At 35.4% G+C, this 24,491-nt stretch overlaps 1 protein-coding gene across 1 annotated transcript in view; it reads left to right on the top strand.

Annotated features, from left to right (window-relative positions):
- The window catches only part of RARS2 (arginyl-tRNA synthetase 2, mitochondrial), a 38,866-nt gene that overhangs the window by 7,934 nt on the left and 6,441 nt on the right, over window positions 1-24,491 (top strand). The window contains exons 5-11 of the mRNA XM_004673676.2: window positions 5,115-5,212; window positions 5,558-5,613; window positions 8,575-8,658; window positions 11,882-11,958; window positions 19,500-19,658; window positions 20,623-20,729; window positions 22,029-22,124. Of these exons, the coding sequence (XP_004673733.1) occupies window positions 5,115-5,212; window positions 5,558-5,613; window positions 8,575-8,658; window positions 11,882-11,958; window positions 19,500-19,658; window positions 20,623-20,729; window positions 22,029-22,124 (677 nt within the window). The remainder of the gene's footprint in view (window positions 1-5,114; window positions 5,213-5,557; window positions 5,614-8,574; window positions 8,659-11,881; window positions 11,959-19,499; window positions 19,659-20,622; window positions 20,730-22,028; window positions 22,125-24,491) is intronic.

Genomic DNA, 24,491 nt, shown 5'->3' with positions numbered 1-24,491 from the left:
AGCAAAAGACAGCATAAGATAGTGATTTTAATAAAATAATAAATATTAAAACAAAATAGGGGATTGATACAATAAGCATAAGAAAATTCACAGATGGAGAGAAATCAGGTGAACATGAAAGGATTTGGAAACCTCATAATAGAACTGGGTGTACTTGGGTGAGACTGAGGGCAAGTAATCCTGGATAGACAGTGATAGTGAGACCTTTTGTTGAAAGGTTAGTCTCAGATGAACTTTAAAATTTATTATAATACATGCTTTTGTCTGTTATTAAAAAAGAAAAGAAATATACACCAGTATTGGTTGGTGGGGCTTAGTAAATGCTGTAGTTTTAATTAAAAAGAGCTATAAAAGCAAATTTTTAATACTATAGTTTTTTACCAAATTTATATCATTTATAGACACTGCCTATCAGCCTGTGATTCTTAATGAGAGTTAATGTTTCATACTTTTCTCAAGATCTCTAAACTTGTTTTAATTCCTATTTTGAAGGTGAATTAGTTAACCAAAACCAGTCACATGGTTGAGAAGGAAATTTGTTTTGAGCATATTAAAAAGTACCTGCTAATTTCTGGGCTCTTGGTAAATATTTTATGTCAACTTAGCAAACCTGTGAGTCCAATTTACCTTTTAAAGGAAGTGATTCATTCTTCCAATTGCTGTCTCAATTTTAATGAAAATAGAAAAGCAGCTTGCCAAATGCCCTCCAGATGTCAGGCAGCTAATAGGCGGCAGTATTTTCCTTTTTTGTTTTCTCTGATAGGAAAATGTGCTACAAGCAGATAAGAGCTCTTACCCTCAGCTTAGCTAAAAAATATTGTTTATATTTCAGAGCATGGTATATTTAAATTTTAAGTAGCCATGAATTTTCATATTTTATTATAGTTTACAAAATCTGAGGTTTTCTCTAGTTTAAGAATACTCATGAACATGGTCTGTTAAAGTTATTTCTTAAATCCTTGACAACAGAGAGTTAAGACTTTGAAATATAGCTACTCTTACATGGAAATTCTCCCTTCATTAAAGTTTTGTTAATCTGAAGTTTGTGTGATTTTTATAAAAGGAGCAAGGAGATTGCTTATAGTATCTCTACTCAGTATCAGTAGTAAAGATATATTCCAGAGCAATGAGCTCCCTAGTCTGAAAAGGAAGTATTACATGTGCCTGTCTTATAAATTAGAGTTTTTAAATGTTTTCTTATATATTCCTCCATTATTTTCAGGCCTTAAATATTGGCCATCTGTATGTCTCATGAATTTTTTCAAATCACAGCAACATAAAAATTCAACCCACCTTAAGGCCCAATACTTTTATTTTTTTCACTCTACAGTTAAAGATTAAAATGTTGCCTTTAATCTATATCCAAAACTTGCTCCTCAAGCCAAGAATTATGAATCATCATTTCTTACACATGACTTAGGCTTGCATAAAATGTGTCTGTTTATGCATTGCAATTGAATTATGAGCACTGGCAGCACCAAAGATGATTAAATGTTAGTGTGAATCAAATCATTAATGATGTCTTCAAATCTCTTCATATAAATCAGTCCTCAAAGATAGGATGCTAAAATGTGAAATTAAAGACAATGGGAACTACCAAATCTGGGACTAGATAATAAAATTTTCCATATTAAAAGATACTATGACCATCATGTGCATCATGAACTGTTACTTTGGTATTAAATTTCACCAATCTGTGCCATAAAGATGACTTTCAAGAGAAACTAAAAGTAATACTAATTCAGGTCAAGGACAGGAAAAAAAGAAAACATGACTTTGAGTCAAAAAAGGCAAATAAAATCCTATGTGTTAGATGTTTGGTGTACCTTAAGAGATACTCAGTGATTTTCTTTTTGTGTAGTCCTTGTTTACTTTTAGTATCAAGGTAATGTTAGACTCCTAAATGTGTTTAGGAACTTCCTGGCTTTTTGGCTTTTTTTTTTAAGAATTGGAGTAGGCTGTCTCTGGTGAATCACTGCTCCTGCACCTTTGGCCTATACCCTAGTTCTGTATGCATAAATAAATAAATCTTTTTAAAAAATAAAAGAATCGGAGTGGGACAGGTATTATGCCCTTTTTGAAGCCCTGGTAGATAGAATTCCCTAGAGAAGCCATCTGGCCATGGACTTTTATAGAAAATCTGTAAGCCTCTACCAAAAAAACTGTTAGAAATAATAAATGGTAGGGTAAATAAGTAGCAGAATAGAAAATTAATGCACACAAATCAGTTGCATTTCTATATGCAAACAATAAAAATGAAAAATCAGATCCATGTACAATCACATTTAAAAGAATGAAATGTCTGAGAGTAAGTCTAACAAAGAAAGCAAAGGACCTATACATTGAAAACTGTAAGACTGTTAAAGGAAATGAAAGAAGTCACAAAGAAATGGAAAGACATCCCTTATTCTTGAATTGGAAAAATAAACATTAAAATGGCCATGTTACCTAAAGCACTTTCCAGGTTCATTACCTACTAAATCCCAATGATTTTTTAAGGAAATGGAAAAATATTTTAAAACTTGTGTGAAACCACAAAATTCCCCAAAGCCTTCCTAAGAAAAAGGAAGAAAAACAGGTATCACACTCCATAAGTCCAAGCTACTTTTTACACAGCAATAGTAACCAAAACAGTATGGTTTTGGAACAAAAACAGAAACACAGACCAGTAGAATAAACTAGAAACCCCAGAGAAAAACTCACAAAAAAGTGGGCAGTTAATCTTTCTCACAGGAGCCACAACTATACAATGAAAACAGGAAAGCCTCTTCAACAAATGATGTTAGGAAATATGGACAGCCACATGGAAAAAAAAATTGAAATTTTTTTTCCTCTCATGCACAAAAATGTACCTTCTAACAAATTTTTACAAAATTTAAAAGAAGTAAAGTTGATAACATTTAAACAAAAATCAAACCAGAAATTGTAAAATCTTTTAAATAGTAGGGATTCATTAAAGACTTAAAATATAGATTTGATTAAATATGTATTATGTAAGCAGATAAGTGTCATTATTTTGTCTTACATGTTTTTGTAGTTAGCTGACAGATGATAGGTATAAACCAGAAAAGAATAGTATCACATTCATGAGATAACATGTACAGGACAAGGTGACTGGATATGGAAATTGGGGGAGAGGGGGAAATTTTAGGAACTCCTAAGTTTCTGACATGGTAATTAGGGCCATAGTTCATGGAAATAGAGAATGTAGAAGGAAGAGAAATACATTCCATTTGAAGTGCCTTTGGAAGATCTTCAGTCCTGAGTTGGACTTACTGGTTTATAACACAGAAGAGATTCTTTTAGGTGAATAATAGTTGACAGCACTTTACACCTAGATGAAGTGTAAAGGAGCTAGAAGCAAGAAGGGAGCACAGGATGTGGGGAATGGGAGTCAAGCAGTGCAAGAGGAGCCTGCAAAGGCAACTAAGACGTAGCAATCAGTAGAGTGTTGTTATAATCAGGGAAGAGGATAGTTGGAAGAAGAGTAGTACCATCCATTACATGAAGAGGGAGGAGGTGTGGAATTGGTAGTCCTCAACTTTAGAATAATGAGTTTGAATTCTCAATGCTTCCTTCCCTATGTGCAATATTATGCCCATAGTCTTGAAATAACACATTGGGCCACTAGTCATGACAGACGTGCTACTTACTATATGTATATTGATTGTTTTCTGTGTCCTACTACAGTGTGAATGAAGAAAGTATTGTTTTCTCTATGTCCTTGGGCAAACTCTGTGAATGTTAGGTTATTGCATCTATTAAATGGAAAATGCCAATCAGTAACATTGTGACAGTTAAAGAGAACATAGAAACACCTTGAACCTTGCAATCCATGGGTGCATCTTAAATGTTATAGTGTATTCTTTGTGGCTTTCTCTTACCTTCTCTCATTTGCATGCAGTGACCATCTTCACCAACTTCTATAACATTAAAATTCTCCACATCATCAACTTATTTTTGCTCTCAAAATTCACTTTGTGGAGCAAAACCAGTAGAAGAGTCAATAAAACTACTACAGTAGTACTGCTAGCTAACGCTAAAGCCATTAGCTAAAGTATGAATTTTGTGAACTCTACAGTATTTCAGTATTACCTAAAAACTAACCTCAGATATCTCAATGCTTTGATAGTTTCTGAGAACTCTCCTTGTTTTTTCTTTGTCATTTATAGGCACTTGAATTCCTTTTCTACCACTATGTGTAATTGTTCATGTCACTAAAGTAGCGGTAGTACTGGTCATAAATGCAGCTTCTCAAGTGTAGAGAGAAACAAATTTTTGCTACCTGATTTTTAAGATTTTTAAAATTTTTTTTTGCATGGAAGAACTGGAGTGTAGGCCAGAGGCGCTGGGGGATGGAGAGGATGAGAGGATTCACTAGAGACAGAGTGGAGAGTAGAACAGGCAAATCTACTGACATACACTGGTGAGGGGAGCAGTGGGCAACAAGGGAACAGCAGAGTACCCTGTGCCCTGCTGGTCCGCTCCCTGAGGAGGGATGAAATCTGGATCATCGAGGTCTGGCCCTTGTGGTAGTAGCTCTGAGACTTAACCCTTGGGGTACCAGGGAGCCCCCTTGCTACCTGATTTTATTATATGTCCTTGGGAGAGTTACCTCATCTCTCTGCTTCTGTTTCTTCATTTATAAAATTAAAACTTACCTCTTAGGGTTCTTGTGAGGATTAAGTGAGCTAATGCATATGAAATGGTTAGAACAGTTCTTGGCATATGGTATGCATTCAATAATTATTAGATGCTGCCTATGGTTTTGCTATTACTATTTGCTCTCGGGGGTTTTGGCAGTTAACCATGCTAAACTTTAGATTTTTACACACCTATAATAAATCTAAATCATTGGTCACTATATAGATCAATAGAAATGACATATAAAAGAACAGAGACCCACCTCTCCCCACAGATGTTAACTGGTGTTAGTTATTACTGCTCTGACTGGCATTAGCAAGAGAAGGTGGTGCCACTTGACAAGGCTCTAAATTCTCAATTCCATTAAATTAGAACAAGCACATTAGCAGTATTTTGTTCCCACTAACAATATTATTAAGAAACTTGCACTTTTTTCCTATCATTAAATCCCATGTCTTTTACTTTTTCAGACAGTGCTACAACAAGTAATCCAAGATGGCTCAAGTTACGGATTAGAAAGTGAACTTTTCTCTGGTCTTCCCCGGAAGAAGATTGTGGTTGAATTCAGGTGAGCACCTACCCACTTTATGTTGGTTAACATGAGTTCGCTGGACAGGTTAGGTGTTTTATCATTATCATCTGTGATCTTAGGAAACTACATGTGGAAAAATTGAAAACCAGTGAAATTATATTTTCTTAAAATCATTAAATCATGAATGAACATTTTGGACCCCACTAAAAAATATCTAATTTTTTTAATTTTAACTTTGCTCTAAATTTCTAATTTTTAACTTACCTTTGTTGTAAATTCCCAAAAGCCTTTGTCCCCAGTTGTGTTAAACTGTGGAGGCATGACCAATTAATTATAGGACGTGTTCTTAGAACTGAAAATAACTTTTGTAATTATTTGCAGTTCACCTAATATTGCCAAAAAATTTCATGTTGGACATTTGCGTTCCACCATCATAGGTAAGTATTGTGACTTTCACAAAAAATACTAAATACATATTTGGAGCATATATGATAATACATATAATAATGGTTTAATGCTTAATAACAAAGGGACAGAAATGTTTGGAATTTAGATCAGCTTGATGTAATTAATATCTACATGAAGTAGGGGAATTGGTTTAGAAATAAATTTATTTCAAATCCTAAAGATTAATTCAGAAACCAGTTTTAGCTTGTATGTATGTCATAATTCTAATTTTTAAAAAAATATGTATGCATATGGAGAGCGGAAAGACTTGAAACTGAATAACAGCCATATGGGAATTAATAATATCCCCCAAGTTTTGGTTCATCTCTTTCATTCTGAAATAAAATTCAATCATGTGAGTACTGAGTACAGTGTTCAGGACTGGAAATTCAAACAAAACTATTCTAGTGAGGAGAAATTACTATACTACTTCACTGTTGCAATCCTTTAGTGTATGATATGCTTGAGATTTTCATTTATTTAAAAAAAACATACAGTATTTAGCACCCTAATTCAGCAATTGTACTTAGAGTTGTATATTACAATGAGATGAGAATTTAGAGTTTATCTCATCTAATCTATCTTCCATTATAGAAATCTATACATGTTTAGGAAGTCATTTAACCCTTCTTTGATTTCTCTTAAAAACTAGAGAAATCAGGGAATCTCTGATGGCACAAGAGGTTAAGTCCTAGCACTATCAAGCTATTGTCAGCCATTGCAGCATGAGTTTGATCCCCACCCAGGGAAGTGACGCACATGGTGCAGCAGACCTCTCCTGTCTCACCTGTGTTGCTCCCCTTAGCAGTGTATTTCAGTAGATCAACCTGTTCTTTTTTCCACTCTATCTCCCCACACCTCTGGCCTATATCCCCGTTCTTGTATGCACAAATAAATAAATCTTAAAAAAAAAAAAAAAGAACTGGAGAAATCAATCCTTTATGGCATAGATTATTACTGAACCACAGTCATTGTTACAAAGGTCTCACTAGCATTTTAAGAGAAGAAAAATGAAAAGACTGAACAGTATAAGAAATATACTCTGTAAGAAATACTGAATGAGGGCCCTCTCTGGTGCCACAGCAGGTTGAAGCATAGCACTTAAAAGCTAAACCCACTTCAGCATGAGTTTGATCCCCACCCCGGAAGTGATCCACGTGGCACGGCAGACCTCTCCTGACCCGCCCGCTGCTCCCCTTAGCAGTGTACTTGGTTGATCTGCCTGTTCAGCTCCCCACTCTGTCTCTGGTGAAGCCTCTTACCGCCCCTGCACCTATGGCCTCTACCCCAGTTCTGTATGAATAAATAAATAAATCTTTAAAAAAAAAAAAAGGGGGGGGGGGGGTGAAGGAGGGAAATGCACGGGACTACGGTGGTGGCACAGGGGTGATATGGTGATGGGAAACCCGCGGGGATTACAATCGAGATGGAAAAAAAAAATGTGCAAAATGATGTAAAAATAAACTTTGTAATAAAAAAATAAAAAAAGTATCTCAACCCATTTGAAAAAAAAAATACTGAATGAGTAAGTCAGAAGAATGAGTATCATAAGTAAATAATGGGTAAAGCAAAAGTTGCTTAATGGTTGTTAAGGGAAATACTTGGACCTAGAAGAGAGAACATATCTTGAGAACTGTGTTTTCATGTTTATCTCAATTACAACAGAACAACCAACCTTGTTAGCTAAGTTTTGTGAACTTTATCTATGAAAGAGAAAACTTAAGATACCAAAAGTAACTATCCCAAAATCATTTCATTGGATTTGTAAGATAATATAGTGCTAAGATAAAAACAGGAGTGTATCTGAGTAACAACTGGAGATGGTGGTTCCTGTTGGGACTGTATAAGTTGGGAAAGTCTGGAAGTGAGGAAGCTGGCAAGAAAGTAGTGTCAGCAAGTTGTCAGGTGTTTATTGGTGAAGGAATATCAGCAGAAAACTAGATTCACTTTAATAAAAATAGGAAAGGATTTATTACAGGATATTAAAGTTTACAAAGTTGTTTGCCATGCCAAAGAATGTTTGGCTTACACAGATGTAAATGACTCTCAAAACTATGTCATAGAATTTAGTAACCCAGAGAGCACCTGCCTTTTCTGCTATCATTTCTGCTGTTCTAGAACCAAACTGCCATCTCCACAGTCAGGAAACTGCCACTACCACCACCATGCCATCTAGAATGTAAACTAGCAAAGGGCATCCCATAACCTGTCAGTTCCCTTGGAGGTCACAGGGCAGGATACTAGCACCTCTTATTAGTGATGCCATAAAACAGAAAAGCACCACAACTTTACTTGTCAGGAAAAAAAAAAAAAAAGAAAGAGCTTCCTTTTTAACTTATTTTGCTTTCTAAATCTTACAAGTCTAAATGATTTCTGAAACCCAAACTGCAAGAGATTCTGGAAAGTATAGTTTTTATGTTTCCCATCTCTGCACTGTGTGAGGGCACACTAGAAGAAAGGATTAGATGGTGAATATCGAAGAAACACCTGCATTACCGGACAGTGAAGTTCTTAGACTATACTAATTGGGGTCAGCCCTGAGAGGAATGAACTTAAGAGAATGAAAATAGTTGAGTGAGCTACTTAGAAAAAGCTAATGTGGTCCAGGTTCTTTAGGGCACATTCAAATTATTTCTGAGATTCTGTTATTTTCTGTGCTTGGTATTGAAAATTGGAATAATAGTTACTCTAGAATGTGTTCCCAATTGCCTTTGACATTGATAAAATTCTGTTTTTGTGAAAATTGTCAGATTCTTTGGACTAACTATCCCCTGAATAATTCTTGCTTCCTTTCCATAACATAGATGAAAACACAGTGTTTTAACTAAAAAAACTAAATTGGTAAATTTTGCCAAAAGAATGTTTTATATTATGCTTTGACTATGGACAAGCACATGATTCTTTTGCCAAAATAAGTAGCAAGATTGAGAAACTTTTTTATTGATTATTAGGAAATTTTATAGCGAATCTCAAAGAAGCACTAGGACATCAAGTAACAAGAGTGAATTACCTTGGAGACTGGGGCATGCAGTTTGGTAAGTTTCAGATTCTATTGTTATTTCTATTGATAAGTTTATTTTACTATGTTACTTGGTCATCTGGATAGAATATAGGCAGAATCCCATTGGATGAAGTTATGCCTCCTGCTTAATCTTGTATTTTATTAATAGAGTAATTCTCACCACATGAATGAGTTTGGAGGGAGGAAATGTTACATAGAGCAGGCCTGATAAATGTAGGCTTTTGTGCTTTTATTAAAGAGAAGTGGGAATAGTGGGGGCAAGAACAAAGGGAGGAGGGAGCCCTAGGCTCCAGGGTAAAGGACCCTAGTGCTTTCATGATGGGTATGCTGTGTTACATCTATACCCCTAAATCATCCATGGTGTTGTAAACCAGTCTTACCCCTAGGTAAAAAGTAATAATAAAATTAGTTCATGTTGTTAAATATAGTGTATAGAGAGAAGTAAGTTTGACTATATGCACCATTCCCACCAGAGTGCTGCCATTTTTGTAATTGGTGAAGTCCAGTCTCCTTGGACCATCGTTCTTAAACTGGGATTTGTGTTTACATTCTGGAGCAGTGCTATAGAAGAAAACTAAGTGGTATACTTGGGCTTTCTTCTTAGACTGTACAGTGACAGGAACCAAAAAAGAAAGAGAAGTAAGAATCCAAGTAGTTGAGTATAAGTAATTATTTCAAATGTTATGACTTTACTCAGACCATTTTTAGCTCATAAAACCAATAATCAAGGTTTGGAAAGGCAAGACAAATGAAGTTGCTGTGATTGTAAAGAACTGGCATGTAAAATGTAAATTTTTTAGAATCTTTGGCAGCTCTATATATATTAAGATACAGACCTAACACACCTTGGTGGTGGGACTGCTTATACTTCCAAAATAACAATAGCAGTGTAAACCAATGTTATGTAAATTTTAAAAAACAATAAATTAAGCAATTGAAAATTTAAATATAAAGCATTCACCAACACCCAGCCAAACCCTTGCCTACCACCACATTCCTAGTACTCAGCTTTACTCAAATACACTTCTCTCCTACTTTATTCTTATGTTTGTGTTTTTGTCCCCTGCTAGATGATATGTTCTTTGAAGAGTAAACTGTTCCTCAATTATTTTTGTGTCTGTGGTGCTTGCCATATAGGAGATGCTCCAAATGATAAATGAATCTGTCACAGGAAATATTTTACAATACCAATTCAAAAGAAAGAATATATATTATTTTAAAACTTTCATAAAGTGTAGTGTGCATGCTAGTACTAAAATATGCTAATACTTTTATGTTCCATATCTAGTGAAATGAAAAATTTCCAAAAGACAAATTTATCATGACCTTTAATAAATATTATTCTTTTATTTAGTAAAAAATCTTTTCAGATTTTTTCAGACCCTAAAGAGGGTAGGACTTGAATCTGTTAACCATACCTTTACTACTTACTGAAAAAGAATCAGAAATCATGACCTATATTTTAAAAATCCATTTGCCATTCACAGCGGCGGGGAATCAGAGGTTTAGGCTCTTATCTCAATAGTCAGATTTAATAGATGGAATCTGCTTTATATTATTTATATTTATATTTATATTTGACCAATTTAGGTATATCACAGGCATTAGCAAATATGTGATTATGGTATTAAATTCTAGCTGCAGGATTTTATTATGGCTGTTTTCTCTGAAGACTAACTACTGTGTGTAATGATTTGTCGAACATTTCCATTATCATCATTGTTGAAAACTTTTAATTTTTGTTGTTTCAGCTGTCCCCCATTGAAAGCTGGCAGATAGTTCCACAGGCACAAAATTAATTTTTGAAAGTATTAGGTTCAATAGCCTTTACTTTTCACATTGATGTTTTTTAGTATACTGTGTGCAACTTCCTCCATGCTGTTCTTAAAACAGCGAATCATAATCACATTTATTTTAGCTTCAAAGTAAATAAGGCTAGTTTATATTTTTCATCCTAGTTCCTATCTAAGTTCTGAAGGACTATATATCTCTTTACTCAATGACATCCCATTTTCTGCTGAACACTGTATAGAAATATCTACATTAGTCTGGTGGCAGTAGCTGCTTTAGATCTGAAGCTTGTGATGAGGAGGTTATAGAAACAGATTTGTTTTTTTTAATATTTTGTTTTATTTATGCATACACGAGATGGGGTGTAGGCCAGAAGTAGGGGTAGTAAGGTGATTCACCAGAGACAGGTGGGGAGCAGAACAGGCAGATCTGCTGAAATACACTGCTGAGGGGAGCAGTGGGTGAGATAGGAGAGGTCTGCTGCGCCATGTGGGTCAGCTCCCTAGCCAACAATGGAACTTGAACTCAGGCCATATTTGTGATAGGGCTGAGACTTAATCCCTAGGCCACAGGGAGGCCCCAGTTTTTTAAATAATAAATAATAGTTTTTTAAATAATAAACCTATAGCTGTCCTGGGTTCCAGCCTGCATGTACCTCTTCAATCTGAAAATGTGATCTTCTTTTTTGCAAGATGTCTTAAGAGTTTAAATGTTCAGACTATATTAGGAATTTTCATTGTAAGTTTACAAACCTCTATTAATACTTTTTTAAAGTGTCACATGAACACTATCCTCGAATTCTAAATCTAATCACCAAAACCTAAAAATAGTCACTAACAAGCACAAGATAAATATATGGCCAGATAAAAGAATTTTGTTGCTTGGTCATCTTCAATGGGAAAAGTGACCAGGGATGAATTAACTTTTATCTTGTGTTATTTATGTCCCTTCATTTAAGAACTGATATTATGACACCAATCCAATTCCTATTTTGTTTTTATTTGTTTTTTGTTAACATTTACAAGTTTCAAAAAGCTTTCAAGCCATTTCCCATCAGTTTGTTTTCAAGAATTTTGAGTGCTTAGTATCATAATGTCCTTCCAAAGAGTAGCAGTTCGGTAAATCCTTGTTACTCATGTCTGTGAGGAAATGTTGGGCACTATTAGTATGAAGATAAATTAGTCCTAGACCCAGCCTTTGCGTGCTCATAATTTACTAGTACCTGTAAAATTCATTTCCGCAATCTATCCAGTATATTCAATGTGTGACTCAATATGTTGAGTTTGACTTTTGTCAGTTAATAGGGTAGCAGAAGGTGATAACACGTTACAATATTCCTAGCATAACACAATTGTATGAGGTTAATCTTTTTATAGAACTATATTTGTTCCCTACCATGACTGTTCTTTTTTTGTAACTTTCTTGTTTATGGATTATTGTGGTAGGTCTTTTGGGAACTGGCTTCCAACTGTTTGGCTATGAAGAAAAACTCCAATCTAATCCTTTGCAGCATCTCTTTGAAGTAAGTTGACAGGAAATAATATTAGAAAATGCTTCCACTTCTTTTTTTTTTTTTTTTTCCAGAGTATAGTGCACCTTAGTTGGCAACACATTTTTTTGTTACAGAGACTTAAAACTATTCTTTAAAACAAGGAATCAAAGCAATTGAAAACTGTTGGCTTTATTTTACTAGTGGGTTCTTTTCATTTTCAAGCCCAAGTGTCATCACCAATTTAGTTCATTTGGGACATTATTTCTCGAAGTATAAAAAAATCTTAGAATAAAAACATGGGTGATAGATTCAACACAATAATTGCTTAGTTTTGTCACTTGATGTGTACCACAGCTTTCTTCACAGTATTAATTATAACTCAGCCTTGACAATCATGAATCTAAACTTTTCTGTTTTTGTTCTGGTATAAGGAGAACACTTGTCTTTCCGAGTTTGTATGAACTCTTAAAAATTTTTATCTTTAGGTTCTTTTCCTGACTTTTGCCTACTGTAAACTTTTTTCTGTTCTACTTCATTTAGTCCCTTAAATACTTTGCTCTTCTGTCCTCAGTCTTCTTTCCTGGAGTTAATTAATAAAGATCTCCCTGTCCAATTAATCTCCAGGGATGTATTTCCTTTTCATTGTTCTGTTAACTCTGCTATTTTTGGCTTTACAAGGATGACTGGTAACTTGTAGGCTATACTGCTCACATCCAGGGGTCAAACTAAACATGGTGTGCCTGTGCCTGGGAAAGAACTCTTACCAGAGTAATTCTTTGCTTTCTTTTCTCTAGTCAAAACCAAGGATAGTGCTTCATTTTCTACTGCCATGGGCTTTGTATTTATATTTAACAAAAACACTTTAATTCTTAAAGACCTTTAAAGGCTTGTACTTTCCTTCTTAGTCTGGGCCTATACTACATCTTAAATGCCTACATTTTGATTTATAATATTAAGCAAAAAATGTTTTCTCTTTCCCATTAAGAGTTTTTATCAATATAGTTGAAATATCTTTATCATTATCTGTAAATAAGGTAGGCCATGTTAGTTTTTGTTATTTTTACTGTTTTTAAATTTTTGAAAAATGACAGGTTTGTTTGTTTGCTTGGTTGTTTTTACCATAAACTCTGTCAACCGTTTAGCAATCCAGGTCAATTACCTGCTTGTTCACCTTGTGTCACTGAGAGAAATTTTTAACAGTTTAGAGTATGTATTGAGTTACTAGTCTCAGCTCTCTCCCGCCCACCTCAAAATTTCTTATTCAATACTGAAAATAGTAAGACTTTTTTGCCCATAATGTTTTCAGTATTTTAGTAAAATCTGTTCTGAAACGCCAATGAAACCTAAAATGTGCAGCTTAATACAGTTCCCTGTCTTTTGAGACTTAAAAAGCAGGAGATCACATACATCTTTAGTAGAGGCTATTGCTTGATAGATGCGCATGACTAGCCAGCGCAGGCGTACTGTGATGGATGGGTATAGGTAAGAGGGAAATGGGGGCAGAAAGTACCTCTATGAATAAATAAGAACTCTGGGAACAGTGATGTTGCTTTCACTCAGTGTTCTTTTGCCTAATAGCTTCATAGGGAGCAACGCTGATAGACAAAGGAGGGCAAGTCAAATACACCCACCTTACTGTTTGCAATAGGAGCTAAAAATCCATTATAGCATTCAACAGCTCTTGTCCTTCCTTTGCAGAAAAGAGAAAATAGAGTCTATAATGTTTCATTTTATCTATGTGCTAGTTTTGCAGACCCAGTTTTTATTTTAAAATTATAGTTGTCACTGTAGGTTACTTTCAAGAACAACTTTCAACATAAGTGATGAATCTCTTTGATTTTTAGCTTTAAGCAAATATTAAATGATTTTACCCCATTTTAAAACATGCAAAAGTTATACAAGTAACTTATTTTAATGACGTGAAATATTTAATAGTTGAAAGATGTCATACCTGTGTAGTGTCAGAAGTAGCATAGCATAAATTGGTAATACAGCTTAACCTCAACATCTTTTCTGGGTGACCAGAAGTTAGGGATAATGATTTCAAACTTGGTGTTGGGGAATCACTAAACAGTGTTGGCACAATTTGCATTTTCTCTTCTTTTTGTGAAAATTTTTTCATAAGACTGTGGTAGAACCCCTGGTTTGTTCCTTGGCAAATTGTGGTTAAACTAAGCTCTGTCTTGTGACTTTTCTTTTGACAGCCTCAAACATACAAACATGTAAAACCTATTGCATACCTGGGCCCTCCCTGGGAACAGGGGATTAAAGCACAGCACTATGAAACTAACCACAACCACTGCAGCAGAAGGTCGATCCTCAGCTAGGGGGGTGACCCACATGGCATGCAGACCTCTCCTGTCTCACCTGCTGCTCCCCTCCACAGTGTATTTCAGTAAGTCTACCTGTTCTGCTCCCTATTCTGTCTCTGGTGAATCTTCACCCCCTGTACCTCTGGCCTGCACCCCAGTTCTTACATGCATAAATAAATATATCTTAAAAAAAAAATTTCCATGCCTCCAGGATAGGGCTGTTGTGTGATACACTGGTCACCATTTGTGACCATTTGACTGTAACTCATTTCATTATTGTACTTTATTAATGAATAACCCAGGATTCCAACATAGGCTATCTGGCTGCATCCCATCCTCACTCCCCCCACTAAACCACAAATGCCTTTGTGAGCCGTTCATTTCCACTGGTTGTAACTATTTAACATAGCATTTTCCTTTTTTTCAATCCTTGAATTACTATACCAGGGACAAAGCTATAGTTCAGTTTTAGCAATTTCAACCATCTGATACATTTATTTGAAATTGGCTTAGGTCATCTGGAAGCAGATTTTCTGATCATCCTTTCTCCCTTGAGTGATGATCAGTATCACCCCTTTTCAGTTTCTCAGCCAGGTTAGAACTTATATGATAGCTGTAGCATTTCTATAAAGAAAATATTTTTATTTACCTGTAGTAATTTTTTTCCAGAACACATGGCTTTGTTGTACATGGACTTAGGTCATTTGTTCAGTGTTCTAATTTGTTGTCACAAAGTGGGAAAGTAGTGTTGTAATAGTTACTCCCCCCTGAATTTGCTCATGAGTTAAATAGCTAATTTATTAATTATTTTCTGCTTAAAATTCACAATATTGACTTCAAGGGGGGAAATGCCTTTCTACTTAAGGAAAAGTTATTCCTTATATCTTAGGAGGAAAAGTTAACAAATAAGTGTTAAATCTGAACCATGGGTTTGTGGGTATTATTATTTACTACTGTTTTAATAATTACTAAAAGTAATTCTTCAGTGTTCCTCCTATATTTAAAGTACTTTAATGGACTTAAATAACATCTTACACTGTTATCTTTAAGGATATATAGCCAGACTTTTTTTTTCTCCTACAATAGCATATTGCTCACTAGTACTATAGATTTTAAGAATAAGATTCCTCTGAAATAATGAGTTTCTCATAAGAAGTAACTCATGCCATTAAAGTATGAATTATTAAGCTTGCACTATAGACATTTCTGAAGGTAGGATGATACAGTAGCACTAGTAGTATACATTTTTTCTTAATTCAAAATGACCCTCATAGTTTCATTATTTTTACCATACCCTCTCTAAAAGGATTTGAGGTAATTGTAGTTATTGGTGTTTAGTAAAGACATAATATTAGATAACGTTAAGCGAGAAATCTGATCCTGAGCTTCCCTATCTTAATAGTAAAAGAAGTAATAACTAAAAAGTAGACAATATCAAAGCATGATCTTAATGAGTGATTTTTTTTTTTAATGTGGAGGAAGGATCTGCATCTCACACTATGTTTTCTGACCTAAGAATCTCAAGAAAGTTTCTTAAACTTATGTTACAAAAAAAAGTAATTTGGGGCCTCCCAGGTGGCTCATGGGTTAACGACAGCCCTATCAAGCTATTGCCAACAACTGCTGCACAAGTTCTATCCCTGCCTGGCCAGGGAGCTGACCCACATGACACTTAGACCTCATCTTTCGCACCCGCTGCTCCCCTCATCAGTGTATTTCAGTAGATCTGCCTGTTCTGCTCCCCACTCTGTCTCTGGTGAATTTTCTTGCACACCCTGCACCTCTGGCCTACACTCCAGTTCTTGTATGCATAAATAAATAAATCTTAAAAAAAAAAGTCATTCAGTGCTAAATCAATTGTAGAACATAGAAGATTTTTTATGCAGTTAGAAGTTGTTAATTTACAAAGAATTGAATTCAAGAGTACTTTATTAAGTCACATTTCTTTTTCATGAAAAGTTATTTTTATGATTGGTATGAATTAAACTAGTTATAACCCAAGCAAGAAATAGCTCTTACATTATAAGCTATAGGTCAGCTTAAGTAGGAGTTCCACATTTCCCAAATCACAGATGTACCAGACTTTTATGTATATTCCAGGACACGTGTAGAGGCCTCTTGACTTTGGCAAGCACCGGTATTAAAAGATAGACCTAGTATGCAAGCCTCCATGAGATCTTGCAGGTTCACAGCTCTGCTTGTACGTGCTTTACTGAGAAGTCCTTGCTGTAGCCCTGTTACACATGCCTGGAGATCAGCCACCCTGTGTAGTGGATATATGAACCATATCCTGAGTATCTGCCACCACCCTAGTAGCCACCAGTATCTGCTTTTGCTGGGAGTGTTCCCCCCTCTCTTCCCTAGTCTAGGCAATTCTTGCCTCTCTCTTGGCATTTTCTCTGTTTCACCATTGTGGTTTTTTTTTTCCAGAAAAGATTTATTTATTTATGTATACAAGAGCTGGGGTGCAGGCTAGAGATACAGGGGTGGGGGACAATGAGAGGAGTCACCAGAGACAGTGGGGAGGAGAACAGGCAGAACTACTAAAATCACTGCTGAGGGGAGCAAAGGTGAGACAGGAGAGGTCTGCTGTGTCATAACCCCTTGCACCACCAAGAAGGGCCCTGTTTCACCATTTTTCTTGACTTTCCTTCCAAATTCCTATTCATTGGGGACAATTTCATTGTCATCTGAGTGTTCTTAGAATAAGGATGGCAATACCAAGCAGGACCAGGATACATGTTAATAGCTCAGTAATTATACCATCCATTAAAATGTGCAAAAGACTTTCAACATGAGAAATATATTAGGCAGTAATGAGCTACCAAAAAATTAATAATTATCAACCTTAAAGGTGCAAGATAGGGATTTTATTGTATATATGGATGATAAAAATAAGAGAATCTAAATTTTAGATGAATGGAAGGTAAAATGCAGTAGCCATAACCATTAATACATTATATGTTTTCTAAAAAAAGATAAATGCTTTCTGAATAGAGGACATTTAAATACAGATAACAGGCTCTTCCTTAGTGTTCCAATTATGCTGACCATCTGAAAACCAGTTTTCAGAAATATAATGGGATGGGATGGAGTTAGAACTCTACCCTACGGAATAAACTATGCCAATATAGCTAATATATTAGAATCAAATTGAAGGGATTAAAAGGGAGTAAACAATTTATCTCCTGCTTTTAATTTTCACACTTTTTTACATTTAAGGTGATCATCCCAAAACCTGGTTGTAATTAGTCACTTAAATTAGAAATAAAATGTCATGCCATTTTGGCCATCTCAACAGCTACAAGTAATGAAAGGATTAATATTCTTTTAAGGAACACAAGTGATTATTTTATCATAGTAACTAAAAGAAAACTTGGGTTTCCATCCTCAAAAACATTTAAGCCACACCACTATTTATCAAACCCAAGTTTTAAAATTTCTTTTCATCCTTTGTGGTTAGATATTGCCTCAAAAGGAAATTTCAAAATGCATACTTTCCAAGGGTAAAAGGTTCCTGGTAACTAAATTAAAACCTGTCTACAATTTCAGAAGTACATAGTACAAAATTTATTTTGTAAAGTACAAAGCTTTTCTTTTCTAGAACAGTGATGAATGATAATAATTAAAGTTTTGCACTGTGTGTTTACAGGCAGATTGTTAAGTGCTCATTAAGGCACTTCTATTGTTCTGTTTGGTAGTCCTAGTTCATTTTCCTTCATCTTTCATTTATAGCTACAAATGCTTTACTGTCAAGATTCTTCAAGTATTTAGAAGGGTTTGGAGACTAATCTATTTTAAATTTTAAGGAAGAGAAATGGTTCTAGTGAACTTTTTTCTTTTTAAAGATTTATTTATTTATGCATACAGAACTATGACACAGGCCAGAGTTGCAAGGGTGGTGAGAGGATTCACCAGAGACAGAGTGGGGAACAGAACAGGCAGATCAAACTCATGCTGCAGTGACTACTGATAGCTGCATCATGCTGAGACTTAGCCCCTTGCACCACTAGGAAGGCCCTTATTTGCCAGTTTTTATTTCATGCTACTTTAATAATTTTCTGGAAATAATGTAAATTTATTGTGTTTTCAACCTGAAAGTGGGTTATAACTTGTTAGTAAAATCTTTATAGTCCATATACAGACAAATATACTTGAGCTACAATGTTGATGTTTTAATATTAACACTGCACTTTAGAGACTGAAAAATGATTAACAACTGGGTTATGATGTAGAATCCTATAGCTGAAAGAACTTTTTAACAAACCACCTAACCCCATTTTTGTCATTGAGCGGATGCTGAACTAAAACTAGCTAGACAGATGGCACAAAAACTTTCCAGAAGTGATTGCTCCATACAGTTCTCAGGAGCCCAGGCTAGAATGTAATTAAACTTGCTATCCAAAAAGGTTTTCCTTATCTATTAAGATTTTACCAGTCTCTTATAATTAGAGCATGGTTTTTAAAATTTTACATTAAAACAACTACTGACTCATTTGGTCTTTGCTTTGCCTTGTACCATCCTACTTTCTTCAACCTTTTCTCACAAAAGTTGCAAGAATAATAATTTGGCTTTAAAACAAGAAACCCACTAGTTTAGTCTAAAACTGAATTTGGATAGGAAGGATTAACTATTTCTTTATCAGAAATTTAGCACTTTTCCTCCATTGCTTCATCATAAATCAACTTATAAAGATATTTGGTAGATAAATACATTTCTTTTTTTTTTTTAAGATTTATTTAATTATGCATACAGAACTGGGTTGCAGGCCAGAGGTGCAGGGGCAGTGAGAGGATTCACCAGAGACAGAGTGGGGAGCAAAACAGGCAGACTGACGGAGTACAGTGCTGAGGGGAGCATGGTGGGGTCAGGAGAGGTCTGCTGCACCATGTGTATCACCTGTACCATGTATCACCTGCGCTATGTGGATCACCCCCGGAATTGGGGATGCAACTTGCACTGAAGCTGCTGCAGCTGGCTTGCAGTGTTGTGCTTTAACCTGTTGCACCACCAGGGAGGCCTGGATAAAATTTATTGCTATGTAATTATTTCCTTTGTAATGTGATATATTTTATGCATTTAGAAACACTCTGAGTGGAGGTCTGTTAGCATTCCCAAGGACTCGCAGCAATATTAAAAATTACATTCTGTGATGAAGGCAGTAATCTTGAGTAATCTTTAGATGAGAATTCTTAAGATTGTGTTTTGTTGTCTTTATTGAAAATAACAGTGATAGTAATGTACTGTTGCGTTTTTAGGTTTATGTGCAAGTTAATAAAGAAGTGGCAGAGGATAAAAGTATAGCAAAGTCAGCACATGAGTTTTTTCAGCGACTGGAACTGGGAGACATGCAAGCACTTGCACTGTGGCAAAAATTTCGGGATTTGAGCATAGAAGAATATGTTCGGATTTATAAGGTACTGATCATTCTCCTTTGTTCCCTCCTACAATAGGTAGTTCTTGGCTGATACTACTGGATTTTAAGCTCATGCTTTAAAAATTTATTTGTTGAGTTGAAAAATCGGAATTTGAATTTTGTTTTTGCCTTGGAAGTTAGTGTTATTCACATTGCTAAAGCCTGTAAACTTCACAGTAGGTATTCATTGTCAGAAGTGGCATTCTCACACTTCATTTCAGTCTGGCTTTTGTCTTCTTCTGCCAGCCCTTATAACTTTTTAAGTAATTTTGACTTCTATTTCCTTAGCCCTGTCTGTGATGAGTATAAGTTTGTTTAATAAACATTTTAGGAATTGGGACAGAAAACAACAGTGAATAAAGATAAATGTCCTTCTCTGTGGACTTTACAGTCTAAAATGGAGATAAAAGTAAATTAAACTAGTTAACAGCAAATTAAACAGTAACACATATCATCTGTTAGATGGTGATGCTATGAAGCAACAGGGAAGCATTGGAGATCAGGTGTGCTGCATGTGTGTTCGATATAAATTGTTTTAGTCAGGAAGTCATACAGCTGGAGTAAAGAACAACAGTAGGAGAGAAGGTAGAAAAGAGGTTGTGTAGGGCACGATGTAGCAGATACTCCAGGGCTATCTATATGGCTTCCTGCTCGATAAAAATATGTATACTGCTGGAAACAGTAGCATACCAATAGGAAGTGAGCATTTGAAGTATGAGTAGTATATTCTGAAACTCAGTTTTCACTTTTCTTAATTTGAGTTTGCATAGACACACGTGCCTAATGGCTACTAGATTGGCCAAACAGTACCGTTGTTAGGACCTGACTGGTATGGGATAGCAGAAGACTGATTTGATTATAAGTCTTTTTTCCCCACCTGTGTGACAAACTAGCATGTTCTGCTTTGTCTACTAGGAAGATAATAGGATATTAAAGTAACTTGTTTGTTTCTGAACTCCCTTTAGCGTCTAGGAATACAGTTTGATGAATACTCAGGAGAATCATTTTATCGTGAAAAATCTCAAGAAGTCTTAAAGTGGCTGGACAATAAAGGACTCCTACAGAAAACAATGTATGATCAGGTTATCATTTAGTAAAGTTACCTGGTTTTCAGTTGGTAAAACAGTGTGCTATGCAGCCTTTCTCCATTTTTTATAGTGCTTTTGGTTATTTAAAGTATTTTCCCACATGCTGTTTTTTGCTGCCATAACAAAATCTTAGTACAGTTAGGAAAAAAGGAAGTTATCTTTTTTCGTAAGGAAACAAGCACAGAAAGTACAAGTGACCTGACTTAGCTCACACACACTGATAATGGTCCAACTGGGGAAAGGAAATTGAATCACATCTTCTTACACATCATGACCTTTTGGGGAAAAAAAAAGAATCCCATCCTGTTTGTAAAACAGAGTTAAGGCAGGTTATTAAATGGTATGACAAGGGTAAAAGGAAGAAATCAGGAAGCAGGAGCCGAAAAAGTGAATTCATGGGTGATATCAGTATCATGTAAAACAAAAGGTAGATTTCTGATTTAGCTTTGAATTTCCTGGCAGTCTAACAAATAACACCAGTCACAGGAAACCAGGCATCTGTAATAACTGAAGCGAACCCGTTGCTTGGAAGTTGCAAAGTTGCACTGTTAATAGTATCAAAGAGCAAGTTCTTCTGTAAGGGTTAAGAGGAAGACATGGAAAAGGCAGTTCATAACATGGGCAGTAATACACCTGGAGGAAAACTTTTAGATAACCACATACAGGTTTTCTTTTTTTTAGATTTATTTATTCATGCATACAAGAGCTGGGAAATAGGCCAGCAGTGCCGGTGGGGGTGGGGTAGGGTGAGAGGATTCACCAGAGACAATGGACAGAAAGATCTATGAATACACTGCTGAGAGGAGCAACAGGTGCAACAAAGTTCTGTCGCGCCCTGTGGGTCAGCTCTCTGGCTGGGAATCGAATTCATGCTGCAATGGCTGCTGGTAGCTTCATAGTGCACACTTCACCCCTTGCACCACCAGGGAGACCCTGCCGCATACAGATTTTAATTTTTGATCAGGAAAGATAACAAAAATCCATGGTTTTATTATTCAAGGGTACTTTCTGACATATTAAAAATTAGCCCGATACTGAACTGTAATGACTTGATTTAGACATATGTTAGGCTGCAGTTGTAATCTCACTTTTCACTGGGTACATGAAAGACATTATATCAGTACCTAAGTATCTTAGAAAGCTGAGTATTACATCATACTCACTATTAATAGATTCGTGATCATATTCCTTTTTCTTCATTTGAGTTCACTGAAGATAATGTTATAGTTAACTTTTAAAGATCATAATTATGTTGCTTCAGAATTACATCTTTGCATTTCTAGAAAAGGAACAAGTGTAGTAGATCTTTCTGGGAATGGTGACCCCTCCTCACTTTGTACTGTAATGAGAAGTGATGGGACTTCACTCTATGCAACCAGGTTTGTATCTTCTGTGAAGGTCAACATTAAAATATGTAAGTGAATTCATCTTTTTTCTCTGATTTTATGGAGAGATAATCAGCTTTATTCTTAAAATTTACCAAACTCTAATGTGTAATTCTGATTCTCATCATTCAACAACTGGGTTTCTACTTGTTGCCCATGATAGCTCCTGGGAATGTTTTTTATCACCAGGAAAGAAACTGAAAAGCTATTTATAGCTAAACATCATTGGATGTCCACAGTGAAATACTTTGTTCTATAAACTATGGAACTGGAGTATTTCATAGTCAACTAAGTAATTTGCAGTTGCATACTAGAGTATGCATGCTAGTATGCCTAATTGGCAAGAAATGCACAGTAAAATATGACCACAATGGCTTAGTGGTAGCCCCACTTTGTGAAGACCATGTCATGTGCATGCAAATACCAGATTTCATTCTCAAGTGGTAAAGAAGGCTGAGAGAGAAACAGATTCCGTTGCCTCTGTTTTGTATACCCATCTCCATGACTGTATCCAGTGAACAGGAGCAGTCCCTGTCCAGCAGTAAGAACTGGGCTGATCCAGCCTTCTTATTTACTTCTGAACAAAGCTAATGGGAAGGAAAGGACAGGACAATAAAAAAGCAACACAGGCAAACTCAGCTTTATTCAAGTACTGCTGGTGAATGTCTGGTATCTCAAGGCCAAGACCAATCTTACAGCTTAATGTGTTCCAAATATCTATCTTGAGTCTTATCCTTTAGTAATTAAACTCTTACTTACTTCGTAATTTTTGGCATTATCCTTTCTCAGTTCTATACCATTGGAATAAGAAAGTAAGAACCTAGGTATGTACATTTCTTCTAGATACAAAAAATATACAGAAAAAAAGTATATAGTACAGATTTTTGTGTGTGTGTGCCAGGTAATTGTTGCTGGACAGATTAAAAATGTGGTCATCTTCTGGTATGCATTAAAGTGCTTATAAAAAGTGTTTCCCTTCAGAACAGAGGCTCCATGTCATGCACTATCTTAATCTAGTGACTTTTTGGGGTCATCATTTGGTTTAGATTTTTGTTTTTACATTTTTTTTTTCCTTTGGGAAAAGTTTGTCTTTTTGGCCACCAGTTGAAATGTCAAATTTCACCTTCCTTTATCTTTAGTTTTGCCCTTTCAGTGTTTTCCTCATCGAATATGTCTATGTGTAAGAATGTGAATTAAAAGAATTGTAACAAAGGAAAAGTGCAGAATATTGACAAGGGAAAGAGCTGGAGACCTGCTTTGTCTAAGACCATGACCATCAACATAAATTCTTTGGGCTATGTGTTCCTACCTTATGAAATGTGAAACCTGACCTAAAAGGCTTGGCTTTTCTTCCTTCTTTCAATTCCAGTTCAGACCTAGAACTTTTTCTTTTCATTGGCTCAGTTTCTCTTTGTCTTTGATACAAATCAAAAAGATAATGCTGGTACTGGTGACTTCATTTTGGAATAATCTTCTATACGAATGCTTTATTATATAAATAATAATATTTAACATTTTATTATGTGAAATTATGTGAATATTGTATATTATCATAACTTCTCTCAGAAGCCTTTAGTCATATTTTTCTGCTTACCCACCCTTACTAAATTTTAGTACCACAAATACACTTATTTACCTATATTATGGTTTTTTTGTTTTGTTTTTTTTTTGCATCTTTGTCCTTACTATATAAAAAAGCATTTTTGTCCCTTAAGAGCCTGTTCTTGCCTCCACTGAGGTTGCTTTATGTTATGTTAGGATCAGGAGGGTGGGTCCTGTGACAGTTTGATCCCACCATTTCAAAAGATCTAGAAACTTTTAATCTTACTATCATACACTTTTAATCAGAAATAACTTAATTTTTAATTTTCAATTTTTTTAATCTTGAACTTTCATTAAACTGGGTGGCTTTTTGTTTGTTTTTAATTACCTCATACTATTTGTAAACGGGGTCTTTTGTACTGAATGAAAGTTAAGAGATCAGTAAAACTGTTATCAGTGACCTTTATGGTCTTTATAAATGCCTTAGCTCTTTCTTATGACTAGTCCAAATCTGTTCTTTTTAAGAGAATGTATTGCAAAACAAAGATAACTCTTAGACTCTGAAAACTGGAATTGCTCTCGGAGAGAATAAGATGGGAGAAGGAAGACATAAGGGAAGGAGGGTAATAGGACATCCACAAGGAGCTTTGGTGAAGAAAGAGTAAAGCATCTGAGCCCATGGAGGTGTGAAGTTACACTTCTGAAATTACAAAGTTATGTAAACAATTGGCCAATCAAAAGGTATTGCAGAAAACTGACAATTAGATGTTTTTCCAGTAGAAACTTAATTAACAAATCATAAAACATTTACTTATAGAT

Source organism: Condylura cristata, unplaced genomic scaffold (genome assembly GCF_000260355.1).
Source record: "Condylura cristata isolate star-nosed mole 26May11 unplaced genomic scaffold, ConCri1.0 scaffold00001, whole genome shotgun sequence".
NCBI classification, from domain to species: Eukaryota; Metazoa; Chordata; class Mammalia; order Eulipotyphla; family Talpidae; genus Condylura; species Condylura cristata.
Note: the sequence above shows the minus strand (reverse complement) of the source record. Positions and strands in the feature narration are given on the sequence as shown.